General features: G+C 34.0%; 1 protein-coding gene across 1 annotated transcript; it reads right to left on the reverse strand.

The window, feature by feature from the left end:
- Nucleotides 1–4,734: 4,734 nt before the first annotated feature.
- Nucleotides 4,735–19,179, reverse strand: LOC142616659 (cleavage stimulating factor 64). Its single transcript, XM_075789466.1, has 10 exons — nt 18,737–19,179; nt 18,475–18,553; nt 16,803–16,977; nt 16,511–16,544; nt 16,181–16,425; nt 15,998–16,075; nt 14,574–14,609; nt 13,959–14,480; nt 13,411–13,725; nt 4,735–5,209 (listed from the first exon to the last, which is right to left on the reverse strand). Exons 1-10 carry the CDS (start codon nt 18,765–18,767, stop codon nt 5,060–5,062), a joined length of 1,665 nt encoding a protein of 554 aa, XP_075645581.1. The 5' UTR covers nt 18,768–19,179; the 3' UTR covers nt 4,735–5,059.
- Nucleotides 19,180–23,302: the final 4,123 nt, after the last annotated feature.

Raw genomic sequence — 23,302 nt, forward strand, 5'->3', positions numbered from 1 at the left:
AATACTACTTAAGATCATTTTAATTCTAATTTTTAATAAGGTAAAAAGTATGGTGATTTTTGTTGAGTAGATATATGATTGATTTTTTTATTTTATGTTTCATTAATATTGGACTCTTAGTATTTTGTACTCATTAACTCACTTGGCACAAAAATTAAAAAAATTTTAATATTAGAATCCCTTTCCCTCTCCCTTGTGTATGTGTGTTTGTTTCTCAAAAAAAAAAAAAAAAAAAAAATTAGTAGACACATGGTACACAATTAGCTCACAATTAAAATCTAATTCAGTATCTGATTAAATTTTTTCTCAATTTTGACTTTATATATATATAGATTTTTGGTTTAAAAAATCACCTTTGGCGACCAAATTCGAGTTGATTATATTATACATAATGGATTGTCTTCAACACTATACGTTTCTATTTTTCGATAAGTGCTCAGTGCCAACTTTCTTTTTCTTTTTTAAACATATCCAACTTGTTAATGAACTAGTAGTTAGTAGTGATGGTTTTGGAATTACGTTTCAATCTACAATTTTATTGATTTATTTATTTATTTTGTGGAGAAAATAATCAACCATATTTTTAGTGATATCCATCTTCTCAAATAATTGACAAACTTGGGGTGAATGATGCTAAAAAGAGAGATGAATAAAGGCAACCCTTTCGTGTCAAAACATAGAGGTAAAAAAGAGAAATGATACACCCTTTCATGTCACCATTATATGCCTGCTGATCAATTCTTCTCATTTTATGAAGTTTCCTTGCTTCGCTTGTTTAATTAGTTTCCAATCCAACCAATAATGCGCTGTCAATTGTTACCATTTCTTGAGTTTATTAATACAGTTGTTGAGTCCTATCTTCTATATCTTGTACACATCAAAACCTTCTTTCTAAGCTTCATTAACATTTCTTTTCTCAAAAAAAAAGCTTTTCTCTTGGACAAATAATATTGTGAGGGACAAAAAAAGAAAAAGAAAAAAGGAAAGCTTTCATTTATTACACAAACTAGTACTATATAACTTCTCTCTTGAATCATTTTAACAATTTTCTATGCATTCTATAATAACCATTTCTAAACATATCTACATTATTGTGTTTTTGAGAATTTGAGATGACTTTTTTTATTTATTAAGGGGGTGACTTGAATTGGTGTCTTCTATATGGACATGCCCATAGTGACAACCAACTAGTTGAGGTTGGACCTGTGGGAACAGGAATTTGGGATAAATTAATTACTACACAATCTTTGAATTTTATTTATTTTTAATCCAAAACAATAGTTGTATTTTATTTGATTTTTTTTTATTTTAAATAAAAAAATGAACAACCATTTGGTAGATTTCCCTTGGTTTAAGGAAGAAAAAAGATTAGTAAAGTATAGACTGCTTTCTGTCTGTTTCAAAAAAAAAAAACTGTTTTCTATCGACATATCAACATTATCAAATATGTATTTGATTTTCAAAGTCAAAACTCGATATAATACATTATGAAAAAAAAAAAAAAAACGTTGTCAAAGAAATTTTACTCATCGCAATTAGCCTAATAGATATTTTGACTGTGTCACATCATCATTACAATATTATAAGATTAATTATAAGCTTAATGTGTTTTGATGTAAAATATTATGACTATTATCATTACAATAGACAAGATTTTCATTTATACAATTAGCATTGATGAAATTATTAGCAATAACTGTACTAAATCTGACTATATAAATTACACACGTATTAAAGAATAAATAAATATTTAAGTGTGATCTTCCTACACTCAAACTATAATTATAGTAAAAAAAAAAAAGAATGGCGGTGTTTGGTGAGATTATGACCAATATGAAAATGACATACAACTATGTCGAGAAAGTGGAAGGGAAGAAGCGAGAAGGGAGCTGCCCACACCAACCCAAAAACATGTCACCAACCACCATCTGCGTCAACTACACACTGTCACGCTAGGGGTTGGTGGGTATGGACAATTTTTTTTTTTTTGCATGGGGTTTGGGTTCTTCAATATTTGTCTCTTCTTTTTTATTTTTATTTTTTTATTAACACTATTCTTTTATTTATTTTTTATACAAAATAGAAATTCTACTCTAGTTTAATGTAATGTAAGTATATATGTGTGTGAAACTTCCTTCTAGAGACTTGAATCCCGACTTTTACCCTTCACATTCCACACGCACTTATAACACTATTCTTGATAACTTGGAACTTTATTTACTTTAATAATAATATAATAATATTTTAAAATAGAGGAAAATTCTTAAATACTTCAAATTATGTTAAATGTCATATCCAACTTTACACAAATCTATGGTCAGTGGCAGCGTAAGAAAAAATTCGAGATAAATTTTTTTTTTTTTTTTGAAAGACATGACATTCATCTTATTAAAAGAAAGCTGGAAAATCAGCTATTATAACATTATTGATATAAGGAGGAATAGACTCCATCCATACTAAAAGAGGAAAATAAAAGTTAGCTTTTCCTGCTAATACATGAGCTACCCTATTGTTTTGCCTATAAGCAAAAAACCAATTTTGAAAAGAGTTTACAAAGGATATAGTGTCTTTTATCAAGTGACCAAAAGAGTTCACACACACACATAAATCCAAAGAATTGCTTATACATAAAGAATAAATTATGTTTATAATTTTGATTTAAAAAAATGATATTTTTTATTGTGGAAGCAAGAAGTTAACCTGTGCTTAATTACTTTCTTAAGAACACAATTAATTTAGATTATGAGCTAAAATCAATCCGTAAAGGGAAATTTGAAATTTTGAACAAGAAACCAAAAATTGTTTCACTCTTGTAAAAGTATGTAAAAAAGCTTTTATTCACATGATCTTTCTTTGTTACAATTCTCACTCTATGTATTTCTCTCTTTGTATTTTGTGTCCCCTTTCTCTTTCTTCTTTCTTCCTTTTTATATGAGTTGTCTCATTCTTTTTCATTTTGTCCTTGTCTACCTGGATAACTTCTAATCTTATCGGGCTCTTCTTTCTTGGTTTTCATCATGAATGGAGCTTCCTAGGACTTCTTCTTATTATTTAGGCGTCTACCTGAATAACTTCTAATCTTATCGAGCTCTCATTTTTTGGTTATTCATCATGAATGAAGACTTTTGGAGTTTTTTTAACTGTTCAGACTTGTCTCTCTGCATTAGATATGGTGGTGCCAGGCAAGTGATATTCATTAATGCAAGTGTTGTTATGAAATCATCTGGAAATCTCAAACAGCTTTTTCGGTGAAGTTGATCTTCTCTAGGACTTACCTCAGTAGTTCAGACATGACCTAAAAACTAGGCTAGAAAGGGGATTGGGCCTAATCAATAGACCAAGGTGTTGCACCTATTATTAGAATGGGTCAGTCTATTTTGGATTTGTTTCCTGCGTTTAGGCCAATGCTTAAAATGGGCCCAACATTTATCTCATTATAATAAGGCCCAATGTTTACCCACTATACTTATATATAACAAAAATATTTATATAAAAAGTAAGTCTTTATATGTCTAAAATATACAAATTAAATTTAATAAAAATATATCATTAATAAAACTAAAAAAAAAAAAAAACTCCTTACCATGACAATCTCATTTTTCATTTGTTCTAAAAGACCAAAAAAGGAAGGGGGGGGGGGGGGGGGGGTGGCATATCTATAATTTTCTATGTGAAAAGTATTTTTTTTTTAGAAGGTCTTTACTAGAAAGAGGATTTACTTATTTATTTGCTAGAACATATCTCCTAAATATTCTTTTGTTTAATGAGATGGTAATAAGAGTAATTAGAGGAAATATTTATGTATTAACAATATATATATACTACTCTAGTTCTATCCTCCGATGGGGCTTCTCGATATGGCTAGACTGTCTTTCCTAGCGAGATGATTTAACCACACACTGGAGTCAAAGTTAGGAAATGAGAGCGTAACAAAGGACCGATCGGGGAGAGGTTTGGAGAGGAGGCGGACCCTTTCTGGTACTATCCTAGGCTAAGCTCCAAAAAAGCCAGCTTATGGCCATCCTTTAGCAAGCCCAAGCCACTTGAAAGCGCTAGTAAGCAGCTTTGTAAGCCACCGTACGAGCGTCCCGAAGTCTCGAGCTAAGTGCCTACAGGATGAGCAGCTAAGCCATCTATTTTTATGAAAGTATACATTAAAAATTAAAAATACACTTTGATTGAGCCATGTATGGTATAAGTGTAATTATAGAAAGCATTAAATATTTTTAGTAAAAATCTAAGGGGAGGATAACCTCATGCATATTATTTTCATTGGCTTATCATGCTTTAAAAATTTCCTATGCAAAAATAAAGTTTTACATTAAAAAATTAAACTTGAAATTATTGTATCTAAATATATATATATAGATATTTTTTTATATAAGATTTTAAAAAAAAAATCATTAAAAAAAAAAAGATAAACTGAAACCAACAGACCCTTAGCCTATCTGTGACAGACCCAGTAAGTTGAAGAGTAATAGAATCCTTCTCTTAATATATTGAAGAGCTGATCTTGGAAGGATTACAATGAACATTATCATTTATTTTAGCCGAGCATCAATTCTCTAAATCAAACGTAAGGAAATTTGAAGAGTATGGGAGTAGAGAAGATGAGGTACTGAACAACTTCTAAGGATACCCAACAAGCAACCTTAGGATTATTTTTTCTTTTTTTGACCCTGTAATGCATTGCGCAGAAATTTTTTGGTCTCAAAGGAAGATCACATGAAGCACTGGAAAAAGTGAATCAAAAGTAATTGCAAGCATGGTACAAAAATTTCAAATCTATAACAATAAGATTAGACAAAATTTTTTCTTTCTTCTAGCTATTTTTTCAGGCATGTTAATCACATGCTCCTAAACGTTACATGAATGTAACCTCACATTTTGAATCCTATGTTGGATCCCCTGAGATTAGTAATTTTACAAACACCCAGAATTGATTGAACCAATAGCAAGCTCTTGTTCTTCATGCAACCAAACGAATTGAGCCTGCACTGCCAAGTGCCAAGACAAGCTTGCTGCATTGATGAAATTTTCATGTGTCACTCTTCATTTACTAAGATGGCTGAATTTGATCTCGCCGAAGAACCTGTTGGAGCTGAATGACTTGTTGTTGCTGCTCTGGAGGCAATGAACTTAATTGCTCTGGTGTTAGGTTTAACACTTGTTGCAGTAAGGCAGACTCCACCTCAGGTGGAAGCTGTGACTGAGGTGTCGAAACCAACAAATGTGATATATTAGTCCAACATGATACAGAATCAAACTCCATTGGGACAAATGCGTCAGAATCGACAGAAAATATGAAATATTTGTCCATTACAAATGAAATTAGCAGTTCTTTATATATAAAAATCTATAACAGAACAAAAACGTTATATTATGGTAGTATGTACATACAAATCCACAATAATCATTCTGTGCAAATCAGAGGCACTGCCGTGATTATTTGTAGTTTGATAGATGGTCTGTACTGTGATGTGGCATAATTTACTAGAAAGGCCTATTGTATAATTTTCAGTTCCTAAATTAATAAGAGCTGGATCCCACAATATGACATAACAGGCCATCAAACCAAGGAAAAAAAAAATGTTTTAACTCATGACTAGCTCTGAACAGTGCATGTAGGGGTGGGGAGAACATCCACTACATAATCCAACACACGAGAATCTAAACCGAAAATTCTCTTATCACAATGATTTTGCTTGAGCTGTTGTGCTGGAAGCAGAAGTCTACTAAACATAGGCTCATGAAGATAACAAGGAATCTTATAACAGGAATCCAAAAAACAACAAAAATCAAATAGCAGAAGTATGAGCCTATAGCAGGGAAAATTGCAGCCCGGAAATTTTGGTACACTGCAAGCACATGCTTCAGAATTATTATGAGCATTTTATGGTGAACCAAAAACACTTTATTTTTTTCTTTCATTTGTCATGTGGTTAGTGTCACAGAGTTCACAAAGGCTGGATAACAATGTCCAAATTCTTACTAGATGGTTACGCAACTAAGTTATGCTCAATTTCGTTTAAATTTCAACATAAGGACCTATAGTATACGCAGCAAAGGGATAAGTGCAATTGACCAAGGTTAATAGTGTCTCATTATTTTCCCCAATTAATATAAAAAGACCCTCCTCTGTATATGGATATAGATAAGCAGTCACTAGGATTAGAAATATTAATTCTAGGAACAAGAAGCACATGCTAAAAATCTCATCATAGTTATCTAAGACCATTTTAGTTACACTAGCTCCCAACCCATTGAAAATCAATTTTTACCATCCTATAACCCATCACCCCCCACATGTGAAAGACATCTTGAGTGTAAATTCTAAAAATAAGACATAATTAGAAAACGGAAGGCACAAAAGCTAATCAACATTCTTGATGCAAGAAGCACAAGGAAAGATTTATTTATTTATAATCTTATTTGAATTTGGAGGCAATTGTAATTTTTGGTAAATTGTATTTTATTTTTGGTCCTAGACTTGTAGTAGTTGATTAGGTTATTAGTATTTATTTTATTAAGTCAAAAGTATTTTTGTAATTCACTAATTGAGATTTTCCAAGTTAATTAGAATTTAAGGTTCCCTACATTAGTTAGGATTAGGGTTTAGTAGTCTATATAAGCAAAGGATTTGGGAAAAATTACATTTTACCACCCTAAACTATACCCTAACTATACCCCCGATTATACTTCGCTCTTAAACTTTTCGAATGAACGTTTTGCACCCTAAATTATGACCTTTGTTACACTTTGCACCCAGACATCAAGCTTTTGTTAACTTAGATGGAAAAATATGTCATCATGTGAAAAGACCTAATTGCCCTTCTTCTCAATCCTTTAAAGACAAAAGGTAAATTACAATTTATCACCCTAAAATATATTCCTAATTACACTTTGTACACTAAACTCTAAATTTTCGTCCAAGTGAACAGCAAGCTTAAAGTCGGGGTGCAAAGTGTAACAAGAGTCATAGTTTTGAGTGCAAAACGTGCATTCGAAAAGTTTAGGGTGCAAAGTATAATATGGGGTATAGTTTAAGGTGGTAAGTGTAATTTTCCCAAGTATTTGACTCCAATTGAGAAAATTATTTGGATCAATAAAATTTCAATTGAAATTGTCCCAATGGTCTATTGCTGACTCTAGCCAACCCTAGAGGCTCACTCCTAGAGGTTTCATTTCACTTGGTGCTAACTCTTAGGTTCTCTATCTTTTATTTTTGGTGTTCTTAAATTTTCGTGTTGCACCGTTTTGGTTTGTCCTGCATCAATTGTGCAAACAAGTGAAGGTAAAAAAGAAACAGATAAATAACCAAATTATCTCTGGATATAACCTCAGATAAGGAACTGTATCTGGAGTTATTTTTTATTGCCTCGGACAAAGATGCTTTAGTTAATTCACTAGTAACTAGTTACTTTTAAAGGGTATATTAGGATACTCAGAAGTTTGCATTGGAATATAGGGTTCTTTAGAGATTTTCCTGATTGGGAATTAGAAGGGGTGAACCAATTGATGGATATGCTTTACTCCACACAGCTTTCAGAAGGAACTGAGGATTACTTATTTTGGTTTCCAAATGGAAGGGTTAGTTTAGTGTACACTCCTTTTATGAGTGACTAAGACCTATGACCTTAGCCGAGATGGTCTCCAAACACCTACGTTCTAAAGGTTGTTTTGAAACCTATGACCTTAGCCGAGATGGATAAATTTAAAGTATTGAAGACAAAAGTTATTGAAGGAAAAGATCTAGAAGCTAAAAATTCTGGTGTAGCAACAGAAGCTACCAAAACAAAACCTGACCAGCGTATAGAAGTGCCTCAAATTCCAGAGAATTTGTCCAAAGATTGCACTGATTTTTCTTCGAAAGATTTATTGAAGCCCTTACTTCCTATGCATGAGTACTCTACTGACTTTGTTAAAGGTACAAGCTGTCTAGTGAGCAACATAGGAGATGCTGAGTTGAAGATACATGCAAGTGACCAACGGAAGCTTGAAGTAGTGCAACAAAGCTTTAAAGAGATGGCAATTGTTGATAACGTTGAAATTGAACAAGTACTGTGCAATAAATGAGGCAGAAGCAAAATACATGAAGGACAAAGTGACTTATTTCGATGTTGATGTTGCATATCAAAGCAAGATTCTATTGACTACGGCCCTACAACTTTTCAAGATATTGATTTTGTCATACCTGAAGAATTTAATGATTCAACTGGATTGATGGATGTATCATTATCATCATTGGTATCTCAGATGAAGAAAGCAAAGGAAATTCAGATTCTAAGTGTTCAATCAATGTCAAGGATGCACTTCAAGAAACCAAGATTTTTTTTACTTCAACATTTCAAAACTCGAGGTTGAGTTTTCTCCAACCAAGGGAGAATGATGCAGGACGCAATGAGAAAACAGATTTTATTATAGGAGAAATTACATTTTGCCCACCTGTGGTTTGCTCGAAAAATACTTTGACTACCTATGGTTTAAAATTGACACTTTACCCATTTGAGGTAAGCTCTGCTTGTCTTCTGTTACCCACCTCTGTTAAAAAAGGGATAAATCTGTATTTTTGTTATCCTTTTATGTCTCTATCCTCTTTTTTTTTTTTTTGATAAGCAACGTAAGAATGTTATTAATAATAGAAAAAGTGCCAAACTGAGTACGTTGAGGATGTACTATGGGGGTACAAATCAAGAAACAAAAGTACAACGATAAAAAAAAATAGGTAAGGAAGAACAAGAAAAATGAGTAAAAACCACACTCCATCCAAAAAGAGTGTGCAAGAAAAAAGACTTAATCTCTAACAAAGAACGTTCACAACCCTCGAAGTTTCTAGCATTCCTTTCACGCCAAATGCACCAAATCAAACAATGAGGCACTAATTTCCAAACATCATTATGACTATGTCGTGCGAACTTTCCTTGCCAAGCTTCAAACAACTCCAGAACAGTATGAGGCATAACCCATTGAATACCAAACAAGCAAAAAACCAAAGACCACAACTCTCAAGCTATGGAGCAATGAAGTAGAAGATGACCCACCGACTCCCCACAACTCTTACACATATAACACCAGTCAAGCACTATCACATGTCTTTTACGAAGGTTATCTATTGTTAAGATCTTACCTAGGGAAGCAGACCAAGAAAAGAAGGCCACCCTTGGAGGTAACTTTGCGTGCCATATCATTCTCCATGGGAAGTAAATAAGGTTAGGAGAATAGAAAGAGTTATAATATCCTCTAACCTCAAAACCTCTATTCCTTGCAGGTTTCCAACAAACCTTATCTGGGCCAAACCCCCACACTTTCGAAGAATAGACCAACCCCATAAACCAATCAAAGGCTTCTTCTTCCCAATCTTGTGGTGGACGGCGAAATTGCACATTCCAGTGAACCCTCCTAGCAAACCAACCCATAACTAAGACAATAAAGATCCGGAAAGGCCTCTTGGAGACTACAATCCCCACACCACAAATGCTTCCAAAAAAACTAAAAAATCAAGAGAAAAGAAGATCTAAAAGCTAGGTATTGTAAAAATTAAAACCTAACTATGAATTTATGGTCCGTTTGGATTGAGAGAAGGGGGGGGAGGAGGAGTAGAGTAGAGTAGAATTAGCATATTTTTAGCCACTTCTACTCTACTCCCCTCCACTCCCCCTCCTTCCAAACGGGCCATTAGATTAGAAAAGATTGTCCATAATTACAAGAATGTTGAAGCTGTTGAAGATATCCTTCAAACAAATGAAGACCTTGTTGTGAGGAGCAACACTAAATTGTTGCCTAGATGTCTTGAATATTCAAGACTTATAGATGCAAATGCAAAGGATCCTTCAAATGGTCCAATAAATTCAATTCAGTTCAGTTCCATTGAAATGCACAATTGCTACTAGCTGCAGGATTGGATAAAAAGCTTTGATTTTTTTTTTTCAGATTAATGGCAAACAGAATACCAAGATACAAAGTATCTTGATGATTGCCCCATTCAAAAGGCATCTTTCTTGCCCGATGGGTCTCAAGTTATTATAGAAGGAAGGAGAATGTTCTTCCATAGCTTTGATTTAGTGAAAGCAAAATTTGATAAAATTGGCCCCCAGGTTGGCAGGGAGGAGAAAAACTTGGAAGTTTTTGAGGTTTCCCCTGATTCAAGTACAATTGCCTTTGTTGGATATGAAGGTTATTTCTTGCTGGTTTCTAACAAAACAAAGGCTAGGTTTTAATTTTTTTACAAAACATAGCTTTTAGATCTTCTTTTCTCTTGATTTTTTTAGATTTTTATGTTTTAAGAGGAGAGAAACATAAAAGGATAGCAAAAATATAAATTTACTCCTGTTTTTAACAAAAATGGGTAACAGGAGACAAATCTAACTTACCTCAGGTGGGTAAAGTGTCAATTTTTAAATCACAAGTAGGAAAAGTGTTTTTCACGCAAACTACATGCGGGCAAAATGTAATTTCTCATTTATTATATTTTATTTGATTTTATGTATCAAGGGCAATTTTGTAATTTCATAATATTCTGGAATGGGTTGTAATAACAATCCATTAGATCTTCTTTTCGGTTTTATTTAAGTTTGGAAATTTAGTTGGGCTTAGTAGTAAAACCCTAAGAAGTCCAAGCCCAGTCTTATTGGGGTTATAAGAAATCCTAGTTCAACTAGGAATGGGTATTAGGCTTCTATTTAAAGAGTTGTAATGCTTTCTATTGATGATGAATATTTTCAAAATTTAATAGCTATGAAGCTTTCTTTATGGTTTGTGTGATGTAACCTTCTTTAGAGGTATGATGCTAAGGAACCTTAGGTGTGATGCTTAGGAAGTCTAGGTGTGATGCCTAAAATTTATCTTTTCTTGAATTTTACTATTCACGGTTACTGTTCATAGCAACTCAAATCTTGATTTTCACCATGTTTCATCCCCAAACCCTACCCTACCATTCCCCTAATCTCTATCATTTTCTAGCCTATTCCCCACCAAAACCTAACCCTAATTCCTCAAAACTGAAGCCATATCAGATCTGCCCCAAGAGTTCTAAATCAAGTTTTGTTTGTTCCCCCTTGTCCTACGTCAGTTAGTGTAGTTGCAAAACAGTATAGCACTTGCTACTTCGGTGGTCCTATGTTCAAGAGTTGTGGTCTTTTGCTTTTATAACCTTTGTAGTGTAATGGCTAATGCCCAAGCAGGTGATAGATTTGTTGTTTTCATGTTGAGGACTGTTTGGACATCATTGAAATCGGGTTTTTTGGCAGGCAACTTGTCATTGTATCATGTGAACCACGTGGCAAGACCACAAGAGAGAAACCTTGTTTGGCAGGCAACTTGTCATTGTATCATTTGAACCATGTGGCAAGACCACGAGAGAAACCAAATGACGTTTGAAGATGAAGAGAAAGCAATGCTTATTATTAAAACTAGTTCTCTGAGATTATCATTCAAATAAAGCACAATGGTTGGCAGGTGTCATGTAACTCTAAAGTTGATTTTTTAAAACCATATGAATGTCCATTTGTAAATCTTTAAGGAAGTTCCCCTTTTCAAACTTTATTTTATCTCAAAAAATATAATTTTTTAAAAATCTGTGGAAACAACCTCCAATGTAAGCATCTTTTTCTCAACCAATTGTCACATCATCCTCAACAATTTACAAAATCCCAATAACTCACCAATCCATCTAATTCACAATCAACTTAACTCAGCCTTAGCCCAACTACATGGAGCGTACTATAGCAATCCATCTTCATAAAACAGAACTTCATAGAGCAAAATTGTTTGTTAAATTGTTGACCATCATGCCAAAAAACTGTCCAATTTGAAAAGTCAATGATTACAATCACAATTGTATGAAGCTTGGTCTTCAGCTGATTGAGTTCCCTTGGGGTTCAAACAATCACAATTTCCCCCCCTAAATAATTCACTAAAAATCATATTATGTAACAAATGAAGTTTGAATTTTTACATCATCCATTTTAATCCAACCAGCCCTAAAGGGTCAAAGCCAGTTCTGGTTCCTGGTTTTTACCAGTTCAACCACCATTTTTTTATTGGTTTTCTATTTTTGAACTTGTCTTAAAACTTCCTAATTTAAGGGTTAGACTACTGATTTGGTCCCAATTCTTGGTTGATCCATAAGACCAGCCAATCTGGTCCCCATTTTAAAATTTGAATGAAATATGATCTAATCAAACAAATTTGTGGTTTAAAACCAGTGTTACAACTAAAAAATTGAACAGCAATACTATTCTATTATAGCAGCATTGATTTCCAATAATATTGATTCCAATTACCTTTATAATTTCCAATTAATGTTACCGCATATTCCTAAATTTGAAGCTCAAAAAGTCAAAATATCACTATATGGTTCTATTACTCATGTTAACTAGCAGCAAGGTGTCATGTACAAATTAGTTGTACAACCCAATAATCCATTACTTGTACATGTCCCCATCAACAAGAAATGCTTCATATCTAAATGGCTTCCACCATACTAAGGCCACTAACCATATAGGGAAACCTAACAGTCTACAACTTACAGTTTAACAACCATCCTACTCCAATTAATACCATACTGCATGTGACACTCACTATGATACCTATGTATTGGTCTTCAGAGAATGAATTTGCTAGATAGCACCATCAATAACTTCAAAACATACCGACTCTACCAACTCCTCACATTATGTGAGTGTCTAGCTAACTACAATAGTCAGGTGATATACTTCTAGACAATGTACCCTTTAAATCACAGCCCTGTTGGCTGGTACATCAGGAGTGAGGAAGCACATCGAGCAACAATTTTCACAAGACTCACAAATATAGTCATGCGCTTTGTTTCCAGAAAAATGGTCATAGCCATATATAAATTATTTCCTGGTAGAACTATACCAATATAATAATTTTGAGAAATCGATCACTTGTAATTTACTCACTTAAAATTAGAGATGCCAATGTTTAAAAGTTTGACCATTTGTTTTAGTGTGAAATAATCAGAGTCCAGAGCAACTACCTCCTCCAGAACAATACATTCTAACTAACAAGATGAACCATCAGTAAATACCAGCCAACCTCAACCAAAAGACCACCAACCTACCAAAAGCTTTTAAAATTTCATGTCATCACTATATTGCTAACGTTGTGTAAATAAAGTATGGTTAGATTTCAACCAAAATCATAAACCATTATTAGACAGGAATGCAATACGTAAATCTTTATGCAATATAAAGATGTGACAGCAGTAGCTCTTTTCATATTCTTATCATAAAATCCATCAAATTCAATCCCCACACTGAAGAACAAAAAAGCTTATGACACAATGGTGTCCAGTTGATAGCACAAACCAGCGGATGTATGAATATAAGCTAATCACTCAAAGATATATCAATGTGACAATTGACATATGCTAACATGAACTCTTACCTGGGAAAGTTGTTTCTCTGAATTTTGCCCTTCTGCTTTCAGAACTTGATTTACAGGCAATGAGCCAGCTCCAAAAACTTGGGGCAGTCCAGATCCATTGGTGTTGGATGCATTTGAACTCCCCACTGAGAAAGCATTGCTCCTCCCATCATCCAATTTCATTAGCTTTGTAGGGCGATCAATTGGTTCTAAAGAATCATAAACCATGCTCCCAGAAGGTGCATTTACATATGCATTACTTCTGTGGACCCAATTTCCATTATCAGCACCCTTGTTAATTGCCTGTGATATACCTGATGATATTGGGGGGCCAGGCTGTTATAATAAAGGAAGTTAGATACATGAACACAAATATATTAACAAGAAAAATTACAACCATCTTAGGGACGTAGGACCAATCTTCATAGAAAAGATTGGAGCTAATCTAGCACTTGGTACTTCTAGCCTAAGAACAAAGCAACCCTTTTACCATGGTACATCTCTGTCCCTATTGAATTTAAAAATAGATAAAGAGAGAGAGAGAGTAAAGGACTAGCAAAGTTTGGCACCTGAAAGCCAGCATCTGATAAGGGAGGACGAGGTAAGAGAGAAGGTTTTATTGCATTTGGATTAACCATCTGAATGCTTTGTCCTAAATTGGCAGCCCCAACCTGCCCAGAGTGTTGTGGCAAAGAGGGCTGTGTTTGATGGTTAAGAGAAGAGGATTTTGCCATCTGTATCTGTGGTCTAGAGGACAAATTTCCCAAAGATGGTGGTATGGGAGGAAGTGTTGAAATTGCAGAATGTCCAGGAAATGTGGTCTGTTGTACAATATGATTGTTTGCATGTTGTGGAAGTTGAACTCGAGGTTGTGGTGCTGAAGAAAATTGGTTGTGAACCAAAGGATTTTGAGGCACTGCAGAAACTTGAATTTCTTGAACTTTAGGCATCAGCCCAGACAGCATCTTGTGCTGGGCAGGAGGGGGTAGCCCAGGAAGAGTTTGAGCAGCTGATTGCTGAACCTGCTGCCTATCATGCAATGGAGGCTGTGTGAGTTGACCTGAAGCCTGCCGAATATTTGGCATCTGCAACTGCAAAGTTTCAACAAAAGATAAAACTTTTCATAACACTACTAAAAGTGCCGAGCACATGCTAACACAAAAGTTAAAAGTAACAAAACCAACCATTTGGGGGGTCACCATTCCTAGCATTATCTGTGCCTGCAAAAGAGTTCAAAGAACAAAACTCTTCAAATAGATTCTAAATCATAAAAACAATGAATAACATATCAGAAGACAAGCACAATGGGTTAAAGTACATTAAACTTTAGGGCTCCCAACAAAGGGAAAGCATGGGATCCCAAAGGTGGATCAGGCAAAATAGCTTTCATCTACTTGATACAGGAAATTTGAAATAGAAGGGGACAATTTTCCTACCATATTCACATTGCAAAGATCAGAATACATACACAATGCATGAAATGATTTTTTTCTCTAGCCTTGAAAATCAGCTAAGGAATTGAAACTTAATAAAAGTATCACTTCATGAAATGAAATATTGTATGTTTAACAACGAGTCAAACAATCAAAGAGGGCTGTGTTTGGGGCATTTCTTGCTGTCCTACAAGGTTTCACAGAGATGACTGGAGACTTAAAAAGAGAAGCTCAAAACCTGATACAAAGGTTCTGGAATGCAAGAGGCAAAATCAGTCATCCACTAATGCAGATTCCCTTTAAAGAATTTAAGTCTCTTTTAGAAGCTTCAGGGACAAGTTGGGTAATTCCTAATGATAGTTTAAACCAGTTGTTCCAATACGCATCTCTCACTTAGTACTACAACAAGATTTATTGCAGCAAGAGCTTATTTTGTTTATTTCTTACGAACAACTTTTCAAAGCCTTACCTTTTTCTAGGTGCAGCTTTACTTTTTATACAATAAACAAAATAAGGTGATAGAAATAAGCTCATCCAAACAAACACTTGGAACTGGTCCCCACAAAGACAAGAAATATAAACCTGGATGGAAATTTTTTTCATACAGAATAGGAATAAAAGAAAGTAAAGTTTCGGCGTCCATTACATGCACAAACACAATGATGGAGAGGCTACAGAAGCATGAAGAGAGTGTAGGAATAAAGAAGATAGGAAAATAGATAGGAGCTGTTATAACCAGAAAACAAAAAATGACTTATCATCTCTATTCTGTTGCAGGAAGTTTAGGATGAGATGCATGAGAAACCTATCTTACATGAACACACATATGCATAGTGAAACACGCATATAGTGCATGTAGCAGACAAAAAAGCTACCGTGTGTGTGTGTGTGTGTGTGTTCGTGTGACGAACGAATAGTATTAGCAAGAACAGTAATTTTTTTTTCATAAGTAAGAACAGTAATGTGTTATAATAACTCTGCAATTACATAATCTCTCCCCAACCCCCTTTTTTTTCATAAGTAAGAAAGATGCATATCCAAAAAGCTGCTTTATGCAAAAAGAGCACAATGCAAACCAAAGATTACAAAAAAGAGAAAAAGGAAAAACCCCAACCCCTTTCCTCCTCCCCTGGCATTAAAAACCCCAAAAGAAAAGTGAAAAAATGGATTAGTACCTGAAAAAGAGCTTTAGGCAACTGTGGTCTTGCAACCAATAGCTGGCGAGCTAGTTCCTTATTTTGTGTAGCCATTGCCTATCATTAGAACAAGTACAACATAAAAAAATAAAAATAAAATAAAAAAATTCGAGAGTTAAGAGCTATCCAGCAAAGTTAAATAAACTTCACTGAATTACTTACCTTCAGCTCAAACATTATTTCATTGAGTTGACTCCTAGACATTTTAGCCAGATGAAGAGTTAAAGGATCATTGGCCAATGCTGACTGACTGTGCAAACCATTTGGATTTGACTGCATGCCTGCCTGAGCACCACCTAGAGTTCCTGCCATGACAGCTGCTGCAGTTATAGCTATCTGGAGACCAATTGGCTGATGGTGAATAGATTCCCCATGGATTGCTGGGCCAGCTAACTGTTTTTGAGGTTCTTTAGTGTGTCCATAACAAAATGAACATGGTAAGGTTTTATTCATGTAAAAGCTACAATAAAGCATAAAGTTGAGAGAACTAACCAACATTAGAAGCAAGTCCAGGTCCCCCACGACCCTGCAAGAGAAGAAAAGGCAATTTTATCATTTAACAATAAAGAGATGATGGTAACGTCAAACCATCTGAATAATGAGTTTATAATATGAAATTGGTAAGTTGCAAAAAAACAAAGAATGAGGCATATAAGGCAAACATTCCATTTGTTCAAGTCAACATCATAAGATCATATGGCAACAATATGATGACAAGAACAGATTAATCGACATCTTTCTTTGCAGTAATATAATAATAATATGTTTACATTCAATATTTCACCTGTTCTCGATTTCGGTCGGCACCTTTGTCATTTTCTGCAAAATCAACCCGTAATTGCCGGCCATTGATCTCATAACCCTGAAGATTACGACGAGCGCTTAGAGCTGTCTCTTCATCCTTATATTCACAGAATCCATAACCTTTTGGTTTCCCAGTTTCTCTATCAATTACTAATCTGAAAAGGAAACAAAAACCCTTTAGATATACTGATTTGTACTATGCAAAAAAAAGGGGGGGGGGGGGGAACAGTACACTAAAGCAGATTATAGTTAAGAACTAATTTACCCCTACTGTATAAGCCAAATGATTTATGGCAAAATGTGTAACAAATTCAAATTTATCACACTAATTTGAGATCAAATGAAAGAAACGTACTTGGTATGAAGCTGTTGGTTTGGGGTTCAATATCATGACTACAATACATTACCACAAGATTGAGATAAAAACAAATTTTCCCAGACCAACCATGTCCATACAATGTATGGCATAGATGAGGATGTTAAGATGGATGCAAGGCAACACTAATAAATATAGGATAAGGTATCAAATACATGATACTGAATATACTCATCTACAAAAGCATCAAAGACTGTTGCCCTAACTTGCAAATAGTATTTTGACATGATCTACCAGCAGCTTTTTATGGTGCGAAAAACGCGTATAGGTGGATAAGCCACCACCACCCTTTCTCCTTGTATTTAAAAGGGCAAAAGGCATCATTTCAGATTACGCTCACTGTATCTATCATCTGACATTCTAACAGAAGCTAAACCTCATTTTCAAGCAACATCCTACATTATAGTGTAGTTGATTCCTTAACCAAGGAATGCATCTAGACACCCTCTGTATCCTTATCCATAACCACTATTAGCAAGCAAGAGATGGTGATGCTTTTAAGGTTAGTATGTGTTGTAGCTATAGGGGTTGAAAATGATAATTTGATACAAGAGAGGAATATGCGTGTATTTGTGTATGTTTTAACAGTAGAACAAATTCTCATTTCCAGCCCTTTATGATGTAACTCATACCACACCCTAAATCAAGTAACTCAATCAGACTCTGCCTAGTGCCTACATACAAATACCCTGTTCTAGGCATACAATCACTTGAAAGAATCCATTAATGTTTCATTCTAAGTAACATCTACCCCATCTAATATTTCACAACATATGGGTTCCAAAATTGACACTAGATGCAACTTGTAAGTTCTAGACTAAACTAGCATGAAATCATCAGGTCATAACTTTAACTACTTAGCACTTCAGCCAAACCTTTTCTTTCAACCCACCCATAAAGTTTAATTAGTTTCCAGCTCCAGATCAATGTAATTCATGTTCAATTTAAGCATACTAAGCTAAGGATGATACTAAAGTATAGTACTTTAGGTGCAGTAAATTAGATTCTCCAATTGAATTCAAACACTTAGTTGTTTTGAATTTTAATTCTCCTTGAAAAGATAACACTATTTATGTCTTATTGGTCAATACAATCAAGTGTTTGAATTTAATTGGGAACCTATTGTACTGTACCTAAGTTTCTTCAACGATTCAATCCAATTCCATCCATGATTAAAAAAAAAAAAATTTAAAAACCTTAGAGATCTACAAATTTTAAATTAAATCACTTCTTAGGGTTTTGTAAAATAAAATAAAAAATAAAAAAAAAAACTGACCTGAAAGACACAACAGGACCAACCTCCTGGCAGATTTCTATAAGCTGTTCCTCAGTGGCATCATATGGTATGTTCCCAACTGTAACCACATCAAATTCCACACCAATTAAAAAAATTTCACAAATTTCCCATTTGATTGCCCATCGAAACCTTATAAAAAATAAAAAATAAAAACATCTTTTGAATTGGATCGATGTTTTAAGATTGCAAGATTTCTCGACAATCAAACAGATAAATAGAAGAGGAGAGAGAGAGAAAGTACCAAAAACGCAGCGATGCTGAGAAGAGGCCATGAATCATCAGTATAAGGAGAAGAAGGTGAAGCGCTGCTTCATCTTCTTCTTCCTTAGCATTCCTCTTTTGCTCTTCTTCTTCTTCTTCTTCTTCTTCTTCTTCTAGTGGTGTGTGTGGCTGAGACTGACCAATATACCCAAAAAAAAAAAAACAAGTATGTATCGAAGTTTTAAGTCGGTGCTTCTGTTGTTGTTGTTGTTGTTGTGAGTCTTGTGATTTGATTTGTGAGGTTTCTCTATGTCTCTGATTTTTTTTTTAATGAGTAATTTACAAGTCTGAAAACTTCTGGTTTGTTTGAGAAAGCTACAAATAAATACAGCGGGGCTCGCTCTATTACATACCCAGATAGCCACGGAGGAGAGAGAATGAGAGAGGGATATCAAGGCTTTTGATATGTGCAAGTACAAGTGCGAGTGTCCAACCCAAATCAACATGCCATGATAAACTGCTCTTTTTTTTTTTTTTTTTTTTTTTTTTTTTTTGGGGTAAATTTTTAGTACCTTTACTGCGTTTTATTTATTTATTTATAATTATTATTTTGATAAAATTTACTGCATTTGATTTGATTACATTGAATTTGACTATTATGCGCAACATTACAGAGGGTTTCATTTTGTAACATTTTCTAGATCTTTTTTCTTTTTAATACCAGATAGAATTTTACTCTAGTTTAATGTAATATGTGTGTGAAACTCTCTTTTAAATCTTATTAATTAAAAATTGGCAAAAATGTAAATTAAAACCTTTTAAGTTTGACCAAAATTTATTTCAATCCTCTAATTTTACTATGTTCAATTGATTCATCTAAGTTTTAAGTTCATTTAATTAAAGCATCTCCATCAAATTTTGATAGATGTTGCTATTAAGTGTCCAAATTTTTACTTTTTTATCCTCTAATTTTACTATGTTCAATTGATTTATCTAAGTTTTAAGTTCATTTAATTAAAGCATCTCCATCAAATTTTGATAGATGTTGCTATTAAGTGTCCAAATTTTTACTTTTTTCTTCAAATTTTTTAATTAAAAAAATTCAATTAATAATTAAAAAAAATTCCCAAAATTTCATTAATAAATAAATAAAATTTAACACAAGTATTTTTTTTTTTGAGAAGAAAATTTTAACACAAATTGACAAAAAGACCTTAATTGAATAAAATTAAGAGAGATGCTACGTCCACAATATTTTTACAATATTTTCACAACAAATCACAGGTAGTTAGTTATTATTGGTTCAAATTTAAATCTAACACTAAGATGACTTTTTTGCCCCAACAATAACAATTAGTAACAACCTGCCACTTAAGATTTGTTGTAAAAATGTTGTGGACATATCATTTCTCTAAAATTAAAACGTAGAGAACTCAATTCAATAAAAGTAAAGCTAGATGACTGAAATAAATTTGGTTAAACTTAAAGGGTACACTTTACATTTTTGCCTTAAAAAATTTATTCTAGTTTTGACACATTTTCTTATTAAAAAAAAAAAAGTTAAGAAATTTGTTTTAATTGAAGAACAAAATACTTCTCAAAGAAAAAATGATGACTAACATACTTTTTTTTGGAAAGAGTATTTTCCTTCCTCTATGTTTGGAATAGTTCATGATTTTTCCATTATCTTTGAAACCAACCAACTTTCTCCTCTATATTTGGAAAATTAGCAAATACCATAATCCATTACTTTTTCAATTAAATCTAACAAAATCACAATGATTACAAATGTAATTCAAAAAAACAACAATGTAATCCTCAACTTTTTCTCTTGTGGTGCTAGGGATAGCAATGGGGCGGGGCAGGTCCAAAGGATGGGGTATTCGTCTCTGTCCCACAAGATTTTGTCTTGCCCCATTCTTTCTCCGTCTCGCATGACGGGAAAAATTTTCTTGCCCCATCCCCGCCCTCGGGGCCTCGCAAAGCTCCGCCCCACCCCGTAAAACTCTACTTTTTGTTAATTTACCCTACAACTAGTACAATTTTTTTAATGAAACCTATTTCATTAATAAAAATATACTTGAAATTATGAATAAATTTATCACATCAAATCAAATCAATTTTTTTAAAAAAAAATTATATAATATATCTATAAGTGTTTAACAAGACAATCATAAAATAACAAAAAAAAAATCTCATAGTATAACACATGACAAAATAAGGGTAAAGAACCACATTGGGTAGAATAAAATTAGCTAATATTAATATGTTTGTTTAAATAGTATGATTTTAGGGAATGAAAAATTTACAATTATAACTCTTAATGACGCGGGGCGAGGCAGGGCAGGGCGAGTCTAAAAAGTCTAAACCCATCCCTGCCCCGCCTTGTGGTGCGGGGCTAAAATCTTGGCCCATCCCTGCCTCACCACCTTTACGAGGTTGGAAAAACCCGTGCGGGGTGAAGCGGGAAGGGGCGGGATAAGCAGGGCGGGGAAAAATTGTCATCTCTATGTGGTGCGCTACTAATAATTTCTTCAAAAAATTTCATTGAAATTAACTGAGAAAGTAACAAATTGAGCTTATTTGCTCATTTTCCAATTATAGTGGAGGAAATTAGTTGGTATCAAGGATAAGGACGGGAATTGTGAACTACCCAACATATAAAGGGAGGAAAGTTTTTTTTTTTCTCCTTTTGTTTTTTGAGAAACGAACAAAATTCAATGTTGGTTACAGTCCCTAAAATTTAAAACGGTCATTTTTAGTCTCTAACAAAGATGTTTGGCACCTAAGCCCGTCCAACTTATGATTTGACCTCTACTAATGTTGTTAGGTGTGAGCGCACCGCCTCGCGCGAACGCGAGTGCTGCATGGCTTGCTTTCTTATTTTTTACTCTTTATTGGGGAGTACGTATTAGCCATATGGACCATTAAAGTAGAGGGCTAGGAGATTCTACCCAGCTCGTAGGTTAGCTTCTATTAATGTTATTAGGTATGAGTGCACCACCCCATGCATATGTAGGTACCTCATGGCTCACTTTCTTATTTTTTACTCTTCCTTAAAAAGTACACCTAGGTTGAATGGACTATTAAGGCAAAGGATTGGGAGGGAGTCTCCATTTGGTTTAGGTTTAGAACTAACTTGGACCCCTTGTAGAAGTCCACACATCATACTTTTAAGTTTAGAGTTAGTGAACCATGATAGGAAGGTGTTACATTGAACTCCACCCGGTATGTAGATTGGCCTCCACTCGATATGTTCCATAACCTAGTTTTATCAATGAATCCCCTAATGAGCTATCCTAAACAAGCAAACAAACACACTCACACTAGCACCCTATTGTATACAACATGTTATCTTAGTCATACCACATCACATATTAGTTACATGCATCACATGGCATATCCTCATCCTACTTACAGCATATGTTGCATCCATACATATTCATCTCATCCTATAACAACATATTCATAGCACACATTGCATCACATTCACAAAAAGTATTCACATATCTCATTCATCACATGCATCTTATTCATCACATTCATTCATTTCATTTCACATCTCATTCATTGCATTTATTATCTTAACATGTGTGACCATGTTAGTATGTTCTTACTTACTGCATCAGCACAACACCATATGTTCAAATGCATGATTGTATTCATATGCATGTTCATGTTCATGTTCATGTTCATGTTCATTTGTCAAATCCAAACCCTAGGCAACTTTCTAAGTAATTAAAGACATCTTAAGCACATTTTTAAGCATCCATAAAACCTAATAAATGTTTCTAAGCACTCAAAAAAACATAAACATGTTCCTAAAAAACAAAGAAGACAAAAAAAAACTTAAAAACAAAAGTTTAAGACTTGATTTTAACCACTCATTTTGGTTAATCTATCAAAACTAACCCACATATATCACAGTTGATTAGTAAACATTTAACAATATACTTATACCAGAAATGGTCCTAGCAAAGAAAATATTTTGACTAAAAGGTGTTTTAAATAAAAACTTCCTTTTGATCACAATTGTTTTTAGTGATTTTGGGGTCTTTTGGAAAATATGCTTAGGAGGCTTTTTACACTACTAAAAAGGGGGTTCAAGGCCACTCCTAAGCAATATGGGATCAACTTTATACAATTTTTCGTAAAAAATTTCTTTTACAAAGCTCTGCCAGTTTTAACCTGCATATGCAGACTCATGAACCTACTACCTACTTATCCAGCCTTAAGATTGTGTACCCAAGATATTGTTCTTGTGCAAACAAGATTAGGGTTACATGTAGGTTTTAATGCATTAAAAGCTCCTTCCAGTCAAATAGTGTTCTTGATAATGTCATTCACAATGGAACAGAGGTTTGAGTCATAAAGGGTGCAAAATGGAGTGTCTACAGTTGCTTATCTTTTGAATTCATTAGTATTGTTAAATGAATCAAAATCTTTAAAGAGACAATTATTTTGTTTTGATGTACGGCTCAAGCGCAACCTACGCATGCAGTAAACAACACACATTCATGGACAAGTGCAACTCTCTAAGTTGAGTGGGATTCATGTACTAAAAATCCTATAGGTGCTACTTGCTCCTTTGGGTATCAAAAGGGTC

Source organism: Castanea sativa, chromosome 1, assembly GCF_040712315.1.
Source record: "Castanea sativa cultivar Marrone di Chiusa Pesio chromosome 1, ASM4071231v1".
NCBI classification, from domain to species: domain Eukaryota; kingdom Viridiplantae; phylum Streptophyta; class Magnoliopsida; order Fagales; family Fagaceae; genus Castanea; species Castanea sativa.